Raw genomic sequence first — 13,554 nt, 5'->3', positions numbered from 1 at the left:
GCTAACTCGTTTTTAGAAGAATTTCGTTATTTTATGGCTTTTATTTCACAAGCTATTTCAGAAGCACAAATGAATGACTAAAAAGTGGTATTTGAATGGAGCAAATGGGTAGGTATGTGTAGAAGGGTTTCTAACAGACTACAAGGTGTGGTGGTTCACCCATCTTGTTCTGTGTGGAATTGTTCTAAATTGTTCTAAAAGGGTGATGCAGTCAAGCAATCTTTCATCCTTCCATGAATGCATCTTGCATTTTTATATCTGCAAACTGTAAACTGTGACCTAATTAAAAAGAATGCACACACCAAAATGTTAGAGGAAAGTCACACTAGAGAAGAAGAAAATCCTTTGGGGTTCATTCTATCTCTTCAACAAGCTTTGCACACGCACACACACACACACACACACACTGCCTCCACACTTCCTTTCCCTCTGTTTTCAGACAAATTGCATGCTTGCAGTTTTTACAGTGTAAGTATGTCACAGTGTACTCAGTCATGTAGCTTTTAAACTCCTCAATGAACCATCAGTCAAATGTATCACATGGATTCTATGTAGAATTCTCAGATTCCATGTGCTGTACAGCAGAGTCCAGTTCACAGATCACACCTCCATGGCTTCCATGAGAAACCATGGCATATAATCTGGTCTGACCAGCCAAAATATATGACATAGAACATCTTTTCACTTTATGTGTATAGTTTGGACCACTACATACTAAGCCAGATGTGACAAACCAATGAAAACTTTGGGAATGATTGACGCATTTCATTAATAACATGCACTGCCTCAACAGCATCGATGGTCTACATGCCTTCTTCAGCATTAGACCTGCTCAGATACAGAAGTAAAATCATGATGCCAGCTTCTGGTGTTCCAAAGTTCATGAAATGTTACATACAACATGGTAAAATACAAGAGCAGCTGATGGGGAGGGCAGCCTGTGGACCTGGCTTCCTGGTACTGGTGTCACTGAACTTGCCAAGGGCAGGGCAGGAGCAGGGCGTGGCAGCAGTGAGTTTGGGATGGTGACAGAGCACCAGTGGAACCCTCCCACCAGAGCACCCCCACCTCACCCCTCTAAGTGGCAGTAACACCAGTGGCATGAGGTCAAGTCTCCAATACTGCCTGTCCCTGCCAGCCACGAGGAGAGAATGTACAATTCCCAAAGAAAGAGTTTAGAGAATAATTTGGTAAATCTTTACCTGGGAAAATCTCGTTTATTCAAATAATTGCCCAGAAGCTAATGTTCTTATGAGTGAGCGAGCACTTAGCTCCAATACTCACTGTTCCTATAAATGTTGAGCATGAGCGATGCTGACTTTTTTCCACCACATCAAGAAATTTATGCTAGAATTCGAGGCTGAGGCACCTTCATAGCAGGTCTTCTGAGTTATCATCAGACTTGTAATAACTGCTTTGTGAAGGAGGGAAGCCTTTGTTTTCCTATTTCACTCCTGCTATTCTGAGTCCTGCCATGCCACGTTCAGTGCCTGGAACAGCCTCACCTGGTTATTAGGGGAGTTTATTCCTGAAGGTTCTGTAGGTTACTCCCTTGTCACATCAAACACTCATTTGCCCTTCACGTACTGTCAAGCCTTCCTTTCCTGCTTTGTCCACCAGGTCTGATACCAGTGATCAGATCTCTGAATAAGCGTTCGGCACGCTGTTGGCTTTAAAGCAGAAGTGAAGCAGAACAACGGCATGGTGGTGGTGGTTGTTGAATTTGCAAATTTGTACAGAAGGCAGTTTACACAAAACTGACACAGTACAAAATAAGATTTAAAAAGCAACCTAAAAACAAAATGCACTAACAAACAAACCCAACAGCAGTTAAAATCAGCAGTTTAAAAAAGCAGATCACACAACAGACGACTGGGAGTCATGAGTCTGCAGTCTCTTCCACTCCAGTTTCTCCTAACAACACTCGGTTCAAAACTAGGGTCTGGGGCTGTTTCCACAGTTAAGAGGGAAACACACCACTAAGTGTGCTGATACATGGTGCTGACCACACATGGCTAAAACTAATCTATGTCGATCTATCTATATATGCATATTTCTATAGAAATGAAGCTCTCCCTTTGTTTGGTGGTCACAATTTAGTTTTGTTACGGATAGAAGAGTAAGGTGAAGACAATCACTGAAGAAGGAAGCATTGGGAGAGGAAAGCTATGCTCGGTTTAAAGATATCCAATAATTTGCAAGAGGAAGGTACAAACAATTCTGGAAGCACTTCTGGTTGTGTAACAAACAAGGTTGGCTTTAAAAGTAGGATTATGGAATTATATTAAATAAGCTTTGACTGGGGGGGGGGGGAGTAGAGGCACAGGGGGAGACTATTAGCAATGTGAGTGATGAGAAGAAGATTAATCCTGCATTTGCTTCTCTCTTTGAAGTATACAGGGGGTTTGCCTGACTAAAAAGAGCAGTCTCTAGCACTATCCAATGGCTATAAAAGGTAAGTCACAGAAATTAGATAAAAAGCACTATTAGATCATCTTAGCCCATCCCGTCTTCCAGATACTGTATGTGATTGTCCCCTGGAGTATATTTTCCTCTTACTTTGTTCATGCTTATTTTATAATAAAAGCTAATAGCTATTCTGAGAAAATTGAAGTTCTTTGGAAACAACATCTCTTTTTTATGCCATTAATGGCTATCACAGCAGTTCTTATTTTTTAAGTTAGTTATCCTAGTAGACGGAATTTAGAATAAATGCAAACGTAAATATAAAATGAGAGAATAAGGAAGTAAGGCACTCCTTTTGTTTTAAACTTGCTAATTAATGTTCTGGACTGAAAAGGCAAATCAAAATACAAACAACAGGAAAAGTTTGTTTTCCCCCCTTGATTGCCTATGCCTGAAGCAAAGCAAATTAAATTGCACTCATGGAATCAACAATGAAGTTACCAAACAGGAATTAGGGATGGTTTAGCACATGTATAAACAAAGATAACATAAACCATAGAGCTGAGTTTCCCATTAGAAATGTAAGCTGAACTGTAGTTGAAAGAACAGCTGTGTTGTGAGTAAATTCCTATACATTTCCCTCAATGCATGAGGTGGAGAAAAACCAGGGCATTACACATGCAGGGATACTGCTAGTAAAATTAAAGGTAATTGCACACAACAGCAATAATTACATATACAGCCCAATGCACTACCTTCTTATATGCCAAATGCTCAAGGGTACAGAAAGCTTTCAATGGGAACAAATCAGATCCATGCCATAGTTCATGAAGGTCACAACCCTGGGAAAGAACCGCTCACCTTCCAAGCATACTTAAAGCATAAACTTATGTTAGCTTGCACAGCATGTTCTCTTAGCATCCTCCTGTCTACACTGTTCACATTTTGGATTGTGGTAAATTTAATATTGAATAGGCACTTTGCCCCAGACCTATATGGCTCTAATTCTTCCTCTAGGATTCATATTCTAAGAGAAATGTAATCTTGCAACTCACCTCTAAACCTATGAATCATCACCACATATTGAAAACAAATGGAACTATAGCTCTACCTGCCTTCCCCTCCCCATCAATATTCCCTTAGTGCTTTATTTTTCTACACAATCAACCTGGACTTGTAACTTAAAACTCCCTTTAAAAGCCTAATACACTAAAGCAAAAGAGAAGTAGTTTTGTAGGCCTTTTCTGTTAATCTTTGAGAGATTGCATTAAAGCACAGTCATCTTGGATTACTAAACCCTTCCAAGGACAGCTCTGTGCACCAGCAAATTGTGCCATTCACAACACATTTACATTTAAGAACTGGTATTCTTTACTCTTTCTAGATGCTCTTATTAAAACTCTGCACCATACTTATGGCAGTCGGTAAAATATTATTATGAGGTAACACGCTTACGACTAGAAAGATCCACTAATTTTTATTATCAAGACTGAAATGCATAAATTTAATCTCATTTATCTTCACTAACCAATGAACGTTTTAAAGCTTTCTTTAGAAGTTTCTGGACTTTACAAATCTAGAAAAAGCAATGTGCCTGTAGCCAGTTTATTATTATAATACAACATCAGCCACACTGAACATGGATTTCTCTCTTGTTTTGGGACACCATAATTTCACAGGAGGAGTGCCTAAGTTTTGCGCTATTTCTAAATTTTATTTTTACCAACCTGTCTCCTATAACCTGTTGGTTCCCAATGCCATATTTACAACAGAAATGTGTCTTTAATGTGAATTATTAATTCAAACAAAATAAGATTGTAAACCTTTTGAAATATGGAGCAGTATATAAATTACCTAAATAAACAAATACAACAGAATAAGAAAAAAAAGTCACATTTTAGAGAATTCTGACACATTTAAAAGACAATGAATACAAACAAACTCTTCATTTCCCCCCCTTCCAAGTGCTAGACATGTTCTTGTGCGGAATGAGACCATTCTGTTTATCTACGCAACATGCACTTTATTGAAATAAAGAATGCTTTCACACCTGACTAAGCATTTTCTTCAGAAATCTACTTCTCCTTAGCCTATTATTGTTGATACAGTGCTCTGAACCCTTTCAAAGTTTAGTGTAGCTCATTTCTACCTAAGGTCTTGCCCTGTGCTCGCTCCCTATTGTAACTGAAGACAAGGCCTCCATTGATAACCATGGCTCCCTACACTAAAAAAAAGGGCTCATTTTCTTCCTTCACACAAATGACAACAGAAGCGCTGACAACCATGTGCTGGGACAATACTCCCCTAGCTTGAGTCTGACAAAAAGCAAACCACACATACACACACACACACACACACACACCTCTTCAAGGTTGTGGCGTAGGCACAGCATATTTCTACTTCCCTTCTGTTTTTCTTTTAGCAGCTATTTCCTGGTTAGAGGACTGCTCCTATCAATAAGGGCCTACCTCCCAGTCCCCGTAATTCGGTAAATTGTTTAAATAAAACAATGCTGGCTTCTTGCTCTAAAATATGGGACAGCTAATTTAAACAAAGTCTGGGGGCAATGTTCACTGATATCCCATGTCCCCTGCCTCACTTCTACGTGACACTTTTATACACTCTTTCTTATAGAAAGATTGCAAGACATACCCACGTAATTTAATAACAAAGACACATTAAGGATACAATCCTAAGAATACCTACCAGGAAACAAGTTCCAAAAAACTCAGGGCGACTTGCTTCCAAGTAAACATGGCTAGGATCGGTCTGTAACTGAAATCATTAGGATTTTACCACTTGCTTAGGAAAAAGAAAACTATACATAGTACCTCAAACAATAAGATTCAAACAAATGCATTTTTTTTAAAAAAAAAAAAAGATTGCTGTTATTTTAATGCTACTTTTGATGGACAGAAAACCAACCGTGTTTCATAATAGCATGTGACATAGCCCAGAATGTACAGGTAATAAATGTGATAATATACATGAAATATTCTTTTACAGGGAGGTTTTATTTTATTTTGGGGTGAGATCTAAATACTCCGGCAAGAAGATTTTGGGAACAATCAATATCATGTCAGTCAGTGTTAGCTTTTAAAAGTTCTGCAAAAAAACCTACAAGTTAATACATTAAACATGTTTTTTTCCTAATTCATGCTAATTTCTTTATGAAGTGACAACAATGCTTAGTTTTTTATTACTTGAAACAATTTAGCAGCCTGTTAAATAACTAGCCATTTAAAAATTGTGGCCTATGTAATTCCAGGTTAGTTTTACCAGCATTATAAAAGGATTAAAGATTGAAACCCACAGGTGTACGCCTAATACAAGAAGTTGTGATGGAAAAACGGACAGCCATCACAATCTGCCCCCTCCCCACCTGCCAAGTTCTTGATGGAAACTTTGAAACAAGCGCTAATTTCATTCTACTTTATATTTAAACTCATCTACATAATTTGTTTTCAGTTGTTATACACTGAGATATAATATGGATAAAGATCAAGAGCCCAGTGACATGATTTTTCTCCAAAGTGATGCTCAGAAGTACATGCATCAACCTCTTCTAAATCACAGAAACAAATGAAACCAATCACAAAACAAGTAACAATACACACACGCCAAAAAAAAAGAAAAAGAAAAAAGCATATAACTGTGCTTTGGAATTCAGGAATAATGTAAAGATAGATAGAAAGATAGAATGAGGTCATGCTGTTTTGTTCCAAATGTATTTAGAGGAAAGATTGGCTTCCTCTTTCATATGAATCACTATCAATGTAAAAATTATCTAAATTGCTTTAGTTTTTGATTTCCAGAACACAGGGGGGAAAACTGTTGTGTGCCAATTCATGCACTTGTTTATGCAGGTCTCTATTATGTGCAGACAAAACAAAACAACACACACACACACACGGCCCAGGCTGGGGAAAACATGATATTTATATACAGTAGAAAAGCTATTCAGAACCAAAGTCTACATGTATTTTAGGATGAAGAGATGGTTTGGATAAAGGGGAGAGTGAAATGAGAGAAAACTTGATTAATTGCAATTCATATGTATGTAGTTTTTATCGCAACAGAAAAATAGCATTAAAAAAATAAAATCCAATATTATAAATTATTCAAAATCCTATATAAATATGCATTTCATTATTACATAGTCTATAAAAGATCATTTTTATTAACGTATGTGCATTATGTAACAGTTTAATATCCACAACTATATAGACATAGAGAGACGTTAAGCCAAACTTTCGTCTTTGAGAATCTTTTAGTTCACAAAATATTTAAACACACACACAGACACACACACACGAGAGGATCACTGAAAACTGAAAGATAAAAATGATATATAATAGCATTTCAACCATTTTTTGAAGACATTAGATAGGGAAGGCTATCCATAACGAGGCCTAAACCTCAATGAGACAGAGCTTGGTTACTGCAGCATAGCAAGCAAGGTATGTTCTGCATCCCCTTAGATGCGTCCTGAAAAACCCCCGAATGCATTTTTCTTGTCACAAGCACTGAAGTATATGTATCTTTTCAACTAACATCTTTTGGATATCTTTGCAATGCAAATAATTACTATAACAACCTGTTGTCTCTTCTATGTTCCTAATAGAGTAATTGAACATTGTCCTCACTGAATCCAATTTATTTCCACATGGAACCCAGAACCATTTGAAACAGCACATGTTTAACAAATCTACTCAAATTAACACCTTGGGTGAAGGTGGGTGGGACATTTAAACAAATAATATGTAAGGTTAAGACTGTAGAAAATGTAAATACTACATTATCTTTTAAAAAAAAATCCACTGTGGAAATCAGGCACTTAAAATCAGCAGAACTTACTTTACTAATGTAAATACTTATGTCTGTCAAGCAGAAATAAGGCTTGGCTTCCAAAGCAGAGAATAACTAAGAGATGAAATACCTGCACAATCAAATAAAATTCTGAAGCAAACATAACAAATAAATAAAAAGGGAATGTTTTGTTATGCTACATACACCTATCACAGTACATATACAAAAAAATACATGCACGCATACACACTTGCTTTTGTTGGCAAGCTCCACTCAACAGCTTTAGCTCAATAAATACAACCAGCTGTATATTATGAAATGGCCTTTTCCCTATGACAACACTCCGCAACGAAAAAGAGAACTGCTCTCCAAGAAGAAGAAAAGGCAAAAGAAAAATCCCCTCCAACAATTATTTTTTAATTGTTCCATGCCTTTGCATGTGATGAAAAGGACATGCATGCTTTGTGTTGTTTTGTAACTATTACAGTATGTTAAGAACTGTCACTGACAAGTCATTCTACCCCCTCCCCTAAACTGACTCGCACTGTATTTTTTTTTAAGTATTGAACAAAGGTCACAGCTTGAATTGACTGTTCTATCTTCCTTTTAAAAAATGCTTCCACAGACACGAATAAAAACAAGTCACACAACTAGTTCAATGGTCAAGATGCGCTCTCTCTCTCTCTCTCTCTCTCTCACACACACACACACACACACTTAAACACAAATGCTACTCACCCAGCAATTCAAATTGAGATGCCAACAGCCAAACTGCTGAAACAGAGAGAACCCAGAGGCGAGTGCTCCTCCTTTACCACTCAAATCTTCCATTCCCACTAAAATTGCATCCCTCGGGTACATAACGGCTTTGTCTTTCCCACTCTTAATCTCATAAACTTTTCCCCCCCTTCACTGTCTAGATGCCAATTGTACTAGCTTTGTATTATTTCCCTTGCAGCTTTTCACTTTCTGTCTCCCTCCCATCCCCCGCCTGCGTTTTTTCACTTAAAGTACAGTCCTAAAAGATCAAGATGTTTCCAGATTTGAGGCCTGGCGTTCCCTGAATGCTCCGCATCCATCGTGACATCGGATGTCGGCTGTGAGAGAAGGTGTCTTATTTTCTAAGATTGTCTCTGTTGCGGATTTCAAAACTTGAAATAATCACTTCGGTTTTTTAATACACAAATTCTCTTACTGTCAAACACACACCCCCCCAACCGCCCCTCCGTTTGCTTGCTAAGGATAGCTAAAGAAGCAGTTACCTTGGAAATAAATGACAACGCTACTAGGATTCAAATAGTTACAGGTAATGCTATGCGTAGTGAGGCAACAACGGATAGCCATGAGGGAGCAGGAGCACCTAAGTGTAACAAGCAGTCACTGTCAGATCCCACCAAACAAATTTCTTCAGGAGAGACCTGCAGGAAGCAGTTGATTTTGTTATCAATTTGACACATTAGTAAGCACTCTCCTTCGCCCCCAACTTTTACCAATATTAATTTTTTTGGTTTTTGGTTTAAACAGGTTGGTTCACATGAAAACAGTATAAGAAATGCTCATCAAGTTTACTACAGTCTTACTGTCTAAGGTATTTTGCTACAGCAAGCTTATTTTAGTTTCTGTAAGCACGAGCTTAAAAGAGAGACCAGATTCCTCCGCGAACAGAAAAATTGTGTCTTTTTTCATCTACATTCATAAGTTATCCATCCTTTGTGATAGGTATTGACTTAAGAAACAAAAATCGCAAAGGCAGCTCTGGTTTTTATGGGGGAATGCGGTCAAACCTATAGTGGCTACCTCTCAAAATACCTGACAAGAAAGCGCCAGTAATATGGTTAAGCACGATGGATAGGTAAAACTATCTGTGGTTCAGTATGATTAGTAGTTCGGCGTGCAAGTTAATTTTATCAGAGCAAAAAAGTTTCTGAAATGTCCAAAACCCACAAAGAATTTATACTCATCTGGAGGAGATGTGAAGAAGACCTGTCATAAACCCTTATACCTTTATATATAGTAATATAACCTACACAATGATTTTTAAGACAGTTTCAAAACTTATGCTGTGCTAATCACTACAGAAGTCACTGAAATGTTCTCCTGCTGTATTAATTACTATTGTTGCTATTATTACTTTACAGGTGTACAGACTGATCTGCAATTCAGAAGTGGAGACAAAACCTTAAGAATCTGGAGACACTCGCCAGAATGTAATCAACGGAGACAGAAAGTTCTTCTGTTTGCTTTTCTTACCACCATCCTTTTCCGCACTTATCTGGCCTTTGCACGTAAAGTGTCAGCCAGCAACCGTTAAGGCCCTTAATACCAAAACAAAACCCTGCAATTTCCCTTTACATGGCAATAACAAAAGCAATGAGGCTCCAGTTTGACAAGTAAAAAGCTCCAACAACACGGCAACTAATTGCCTTCCCTCCCTCTATTCACAGCGGCCACCACACTCCAGCGGCTGCTTTTGTCCCACGTGCAATTTCTTAAGTAAACTGCAAGTTCTCTGGCTGGTGATGGACAGTTCCCAATCATTTAGCAACAATAACTTATAAAGTGCAGCAAATAGGATGGGCAGCTTTTAAACTGAGGCTTTCCTTTTCTTGGATATCCCAAAAACAGGAGGCAGAGGGAAGCAACATAAGGGGGGGGGGTTGAGGAAGCACAATACTATAATGCCTAGTATTTCTTTCTTTACTTCTTTCCTATAAGCAATGCATGCACCTACCAAGTTTCTTCAAAAAATAGTTTCTCAGCAGAACTGATCTGAAAGCATTGCAGAGAGCAATCATCTAGTTAACGTCCTGCAATTAAAATTTCCAAAAATATTTGGGTTTGCGGGTGCGGGGGGTGTTGAAGTGTCAGAGAAGGAAGCGCAGTCTAAGAACAGAAACCCAACTAATTAAGAAACAAAATATCTGAAAGTTAGCAAAATAAGCTGTGATAGTACCTCTGTGGAGGGATAGAACCCTCCTCTTGTTGCAAAGAAGTTGCAATTACACATGGGAGAGACCAGATGGATCTGCTGTTCAATATCAGATTCTTCTTAGGTCCAGCACACAGATGTTAAAGCAAACTTTATTATTTATGGGAACAGGGGAACAAGTGCTACCATGAGATTTTCTACAAGGGGAGGAATCCCCCAAACATTCGGCTTCCCTAAGACAACTTTTCGTTGATGGAAGGAAAGTGATGGCCTTACTTAACCTAACCTTGAGGAGCAAAGCACTGAAGAATATTGTGTGTCTCCAAGAAGAAGAAAAAGGCAAAGGGTTAGTTGTTAATGATGACAGAGATCACTTTGTCCATGCTAAAGTTCCCAAACTCTGAAGCTTCTTTTAAAAGACAAAAACTCTTTGCTATGCTTTAAACCCGTCAATCTTAAAATGCTCCGAACAGAGAAAAATTAACATGCAACAAAAACATGCGACAGAAATGAAAGTATCAGTGCCGATTCATTAAAAGCAATGCCTCACTCTGCTAGCCTTGTGGGAAAGAGGAAAAGGTTTAGCTTACCATTTACAACAGTTTTAATCAGGATGCTTCACGCTGCCTGGTTTCAAGCATGCTGCCGCTTGTTATATTAACATACCTACATGATGTGCAATAAGACTGCCGTTGGTTGATCCACTGGAGGGCAGCACCCTACCTAAGCCATTCACCACTGAGCTGCACTGAGCAGATAAACACACGGGAAGCAGCTCTGCAACGCCAGCTCTTCAGAAAAGATGCTCAAGTCCAGTTCCATTCATAGAATTATCTCGCATGGTAGGAAAATGAACAATACTCGCCTCTCCCCCTGATTCAATGCAAATCCACAAAAAAGTGAAAAAGCTCTCGTTTCTCTCTCCCCTCCTTCCCACAAAACCCTGTATATCCAGTCTAAAGAACAAAAGCCGATATTTTGTTTGCCGACTTGGCAAATATAAAGGAAATCTCAGTTCTCCAAAGTTCACCTAACTTGGTGAAAGCACTGCTTTGCTGCTCGTCACTGAAATGAAGCTTTAATGGCTATTTGATGCCACTCAATTGGGGGAAGCCCGTGGTTCAATTTCAGTAAAAGGTAAAAGATTGTTCCGCTCTTTTCCCCCCCTTGCTTACAAAAATTCCCCCATTCCCAAATTCCTGTCAACAGCAATAATTGAATTCTATTTTTATAAAGACTTTAAAAAAGTATAGCATAATGTCTAAAAAGCAGACAAAAAAACAAAACAAAAAACAAAAGCATTTAGTATGTAATTTTTCCCATGGTTTTAAGTAAAAATCACAGAAACTTGCGGATGTCTTCCTTTAAAGCGAATGGTCCTAACACATATTAAACCACCGCTGCGCGCCTTCTAAGCATAGTAGGAAAAAATGACTATTGATCTTCAAATAGCGATAATTGAAAAGATCAAAAAGATTAAACAAAATCACGAATGTGCTGACTTACCATGCTATGCTTTTTTTGTTGCAACTTTGTAGAAATTTCACTCAAAGAAACTGCATCAGAGGTGTCAAATTTTTTAGCGGAGTGTGATCGTATTACTTCCGCCGCCCTGCCTTCCAATGCTTCAGAACTTTTTCCCCTTTCTCTTTTTTGTTTGTGGTACCTAGCTTTTTGCTATAGACTTTAAAAGCCTTCAGCTCAGCAAACCAGCACAAATTATCTTGCCACCTTGCGTAGCTCTGATGCTTTGGCCGCTAACTTTGGAAGGCCCTTTACTACTGCATCAAAATTAGCATTGTCAAAGCAGTTAATGAATATTAATATTGTATTTGTCATTGGAGCTGGCCCGTTGCTGAACTCCGAGTCATCCATCAGGGACAAGATTAAGAACACAATTATTTCTGACTGACAGGGACCAAATCTGCTAGAATTTTTTTTTTTAACAATTCGGGGGGGAACCCCCTCCCCCCACAATATCATCATCTTAAGGTGTCTCCCAAGAGACCGGCAACTAGATTAATACTCTTTTAATGAAGTACAGATCATTATTTGGGGAGGAGGGGGGTGAGATATAGACTATTGAAGCTATTTAGTTATGCTTATTGTTAGATTTTTATTTTTATTTTTTTTAAAAAAAATACAGACTGCATATATTTTTTGACAGCTGTCCAGATTTTTATTCATACTGTTCTAAGAAAAAGAAGACTTTTTCTGAAATCTTTTTTCCTTAAAAAAAAGAACAGAGAAGGAGCAATTCATCCCATCTGGGATAATTTTCCATGTCTTCACTTTTAGTCTAGCAGCTCAGAAAAGACAGCACAGTAAATAATTCCTACACAATTTTGACAAGAGACACCTTCATCAGCTACAATTCCTTCTACTCCAATTCCCTAGTTTCCAAGAACTGTCTCACTCACTTTATTCTGGATGAACCATTACATTTACAGAAACTCTTAAATTCCCTTTTAATGGTGACATCTTTCTGTAATAAACACACAGGAAACAACACTTGAAGAACCCAAGAACAACCATTAACGAACCAGTAAGCGGAAAGTGGTCTCCCTTGGACTCGGAAGAGATCAAACTTGTTAATTTGAATTCAACCAGGTCCCAACTTTTGAACATGAAAAGTCGTGCATTATGCCTTATGATAATTAATGGATTCGTGAAATCAAAAGGAGCGAATGGAAACCGAAGGAAATACTGGAAAGATTTTGAAAAATGACCACACAGAGATGTGCTACTAGAGCAGTTCAACGCTCGCTGTTTTAAAATAAATCACATCTTTAAAAAGTTGTCTCTTACCTGTTTTAACCAATTTATCTGTATCCACTGCTGTATCCAATTCACCCACCCACCCACATCCACACAGATCAAATCAGTTACTTAATTTATATACCTGTGCATGTGATTTTTACAGGCGCGTTTTGGAACATACCTTTGGTGGCTTCTTTCGCAGAAATTGCTCCCGAGATCATATTTGTTAATCCTCCCCCTCCCTCCATTTTGGGGAGAAGTTTCTTATTTTAAATGTGGTAAAAGGGGGAGAACGAAAGGGGATAAAAATGACAGATGTGATAGCTAATCTGTCCAATGAATCATGGGGGTCTAGGTAAAGCTGTTGAGGCTACTGCGCTAATCTACAGCTCCCACTGACCAGCCTACTGGCCCCCTAATACCATTATCAACCCTTAGATGAACATTCTAAATTAGAGTTTTGTTCCAAAAGGGTGTGAAGTTGACCTCTGGTGCCAGGAAACCTCTGCCGTACATACAGATGGAAAAGTTCTTATGATTTTTTTTTAAAAAAAGAAATCTCCTTTTCAAAGGGATTTTGCATTTGCGTATGTGTGTGCCCTCTCTCTCTCTAGGAGCAGTTTTTATGGATACCATCAACTACTGCCTTG

General features: G+C 38.3%; 1 protein-coding gene and 1 long non-coding RNA gene across 42 annotated transcripts in view; one reads left to right on the top strand and one right to left on the bottom strand.

Annotated features, from left to right (window-relative positions):
- Positions 1–13,554, bottom strand: part of TCF7L2 (transcription factor 7 like 2) — a 204,769-nt gene that overhangs the window by 39,185 nt on the left and 152,030 nt on the right. For 30 of the 41 annotated variants that reach the window (XM_083441758.1, XM_083441760.1, XM_083441757.1 and 27 more), the window contains one exon: positions 5,113–5,181. The exons of 9 other annotated variants lie outside the window; for them this stretch is intronic. In XM_083441758.1, coding sequence (XP_083297884.1) covers positions 5,113–5,181 — 69 coding nt within the window. Of the gene's footprint in view, positions 1–5,112; positions 5,182–7,953; positions 8,092–13,554 lie in introns of those variants that run through there. 2 more of the 41 variants (XM_083441746.1, XM_083441763.1) reach the window with 2 other exon arrangements.
- LOC310678238 lies at positions 7,959–12,940 on the top strand. Its single transcript, XR_014511707.1, has 2 exons — positions 7,959–8,521; positions 9,354–12,940. It is a non-coding gene; the product is annotated as an uncharacterized lncRNA (long non-coding RNA).

The sequence above is a fragment of the Podarcis tiliguerta genome (assembly GCF_965153285.1).
Source record: "Podarcis tiliguerta genome assembly, chromosome: 5".
Classification (NCBI taxonomy): Eukaryota; Metazoa; Chordata; class Lepidosauria; order Squamata; family Lacertidae; genus Podarcis; species Podarcis tiliguerta.
This window is presented reverse-complemented; position numbering and strand designations above follow the sequence as displayed.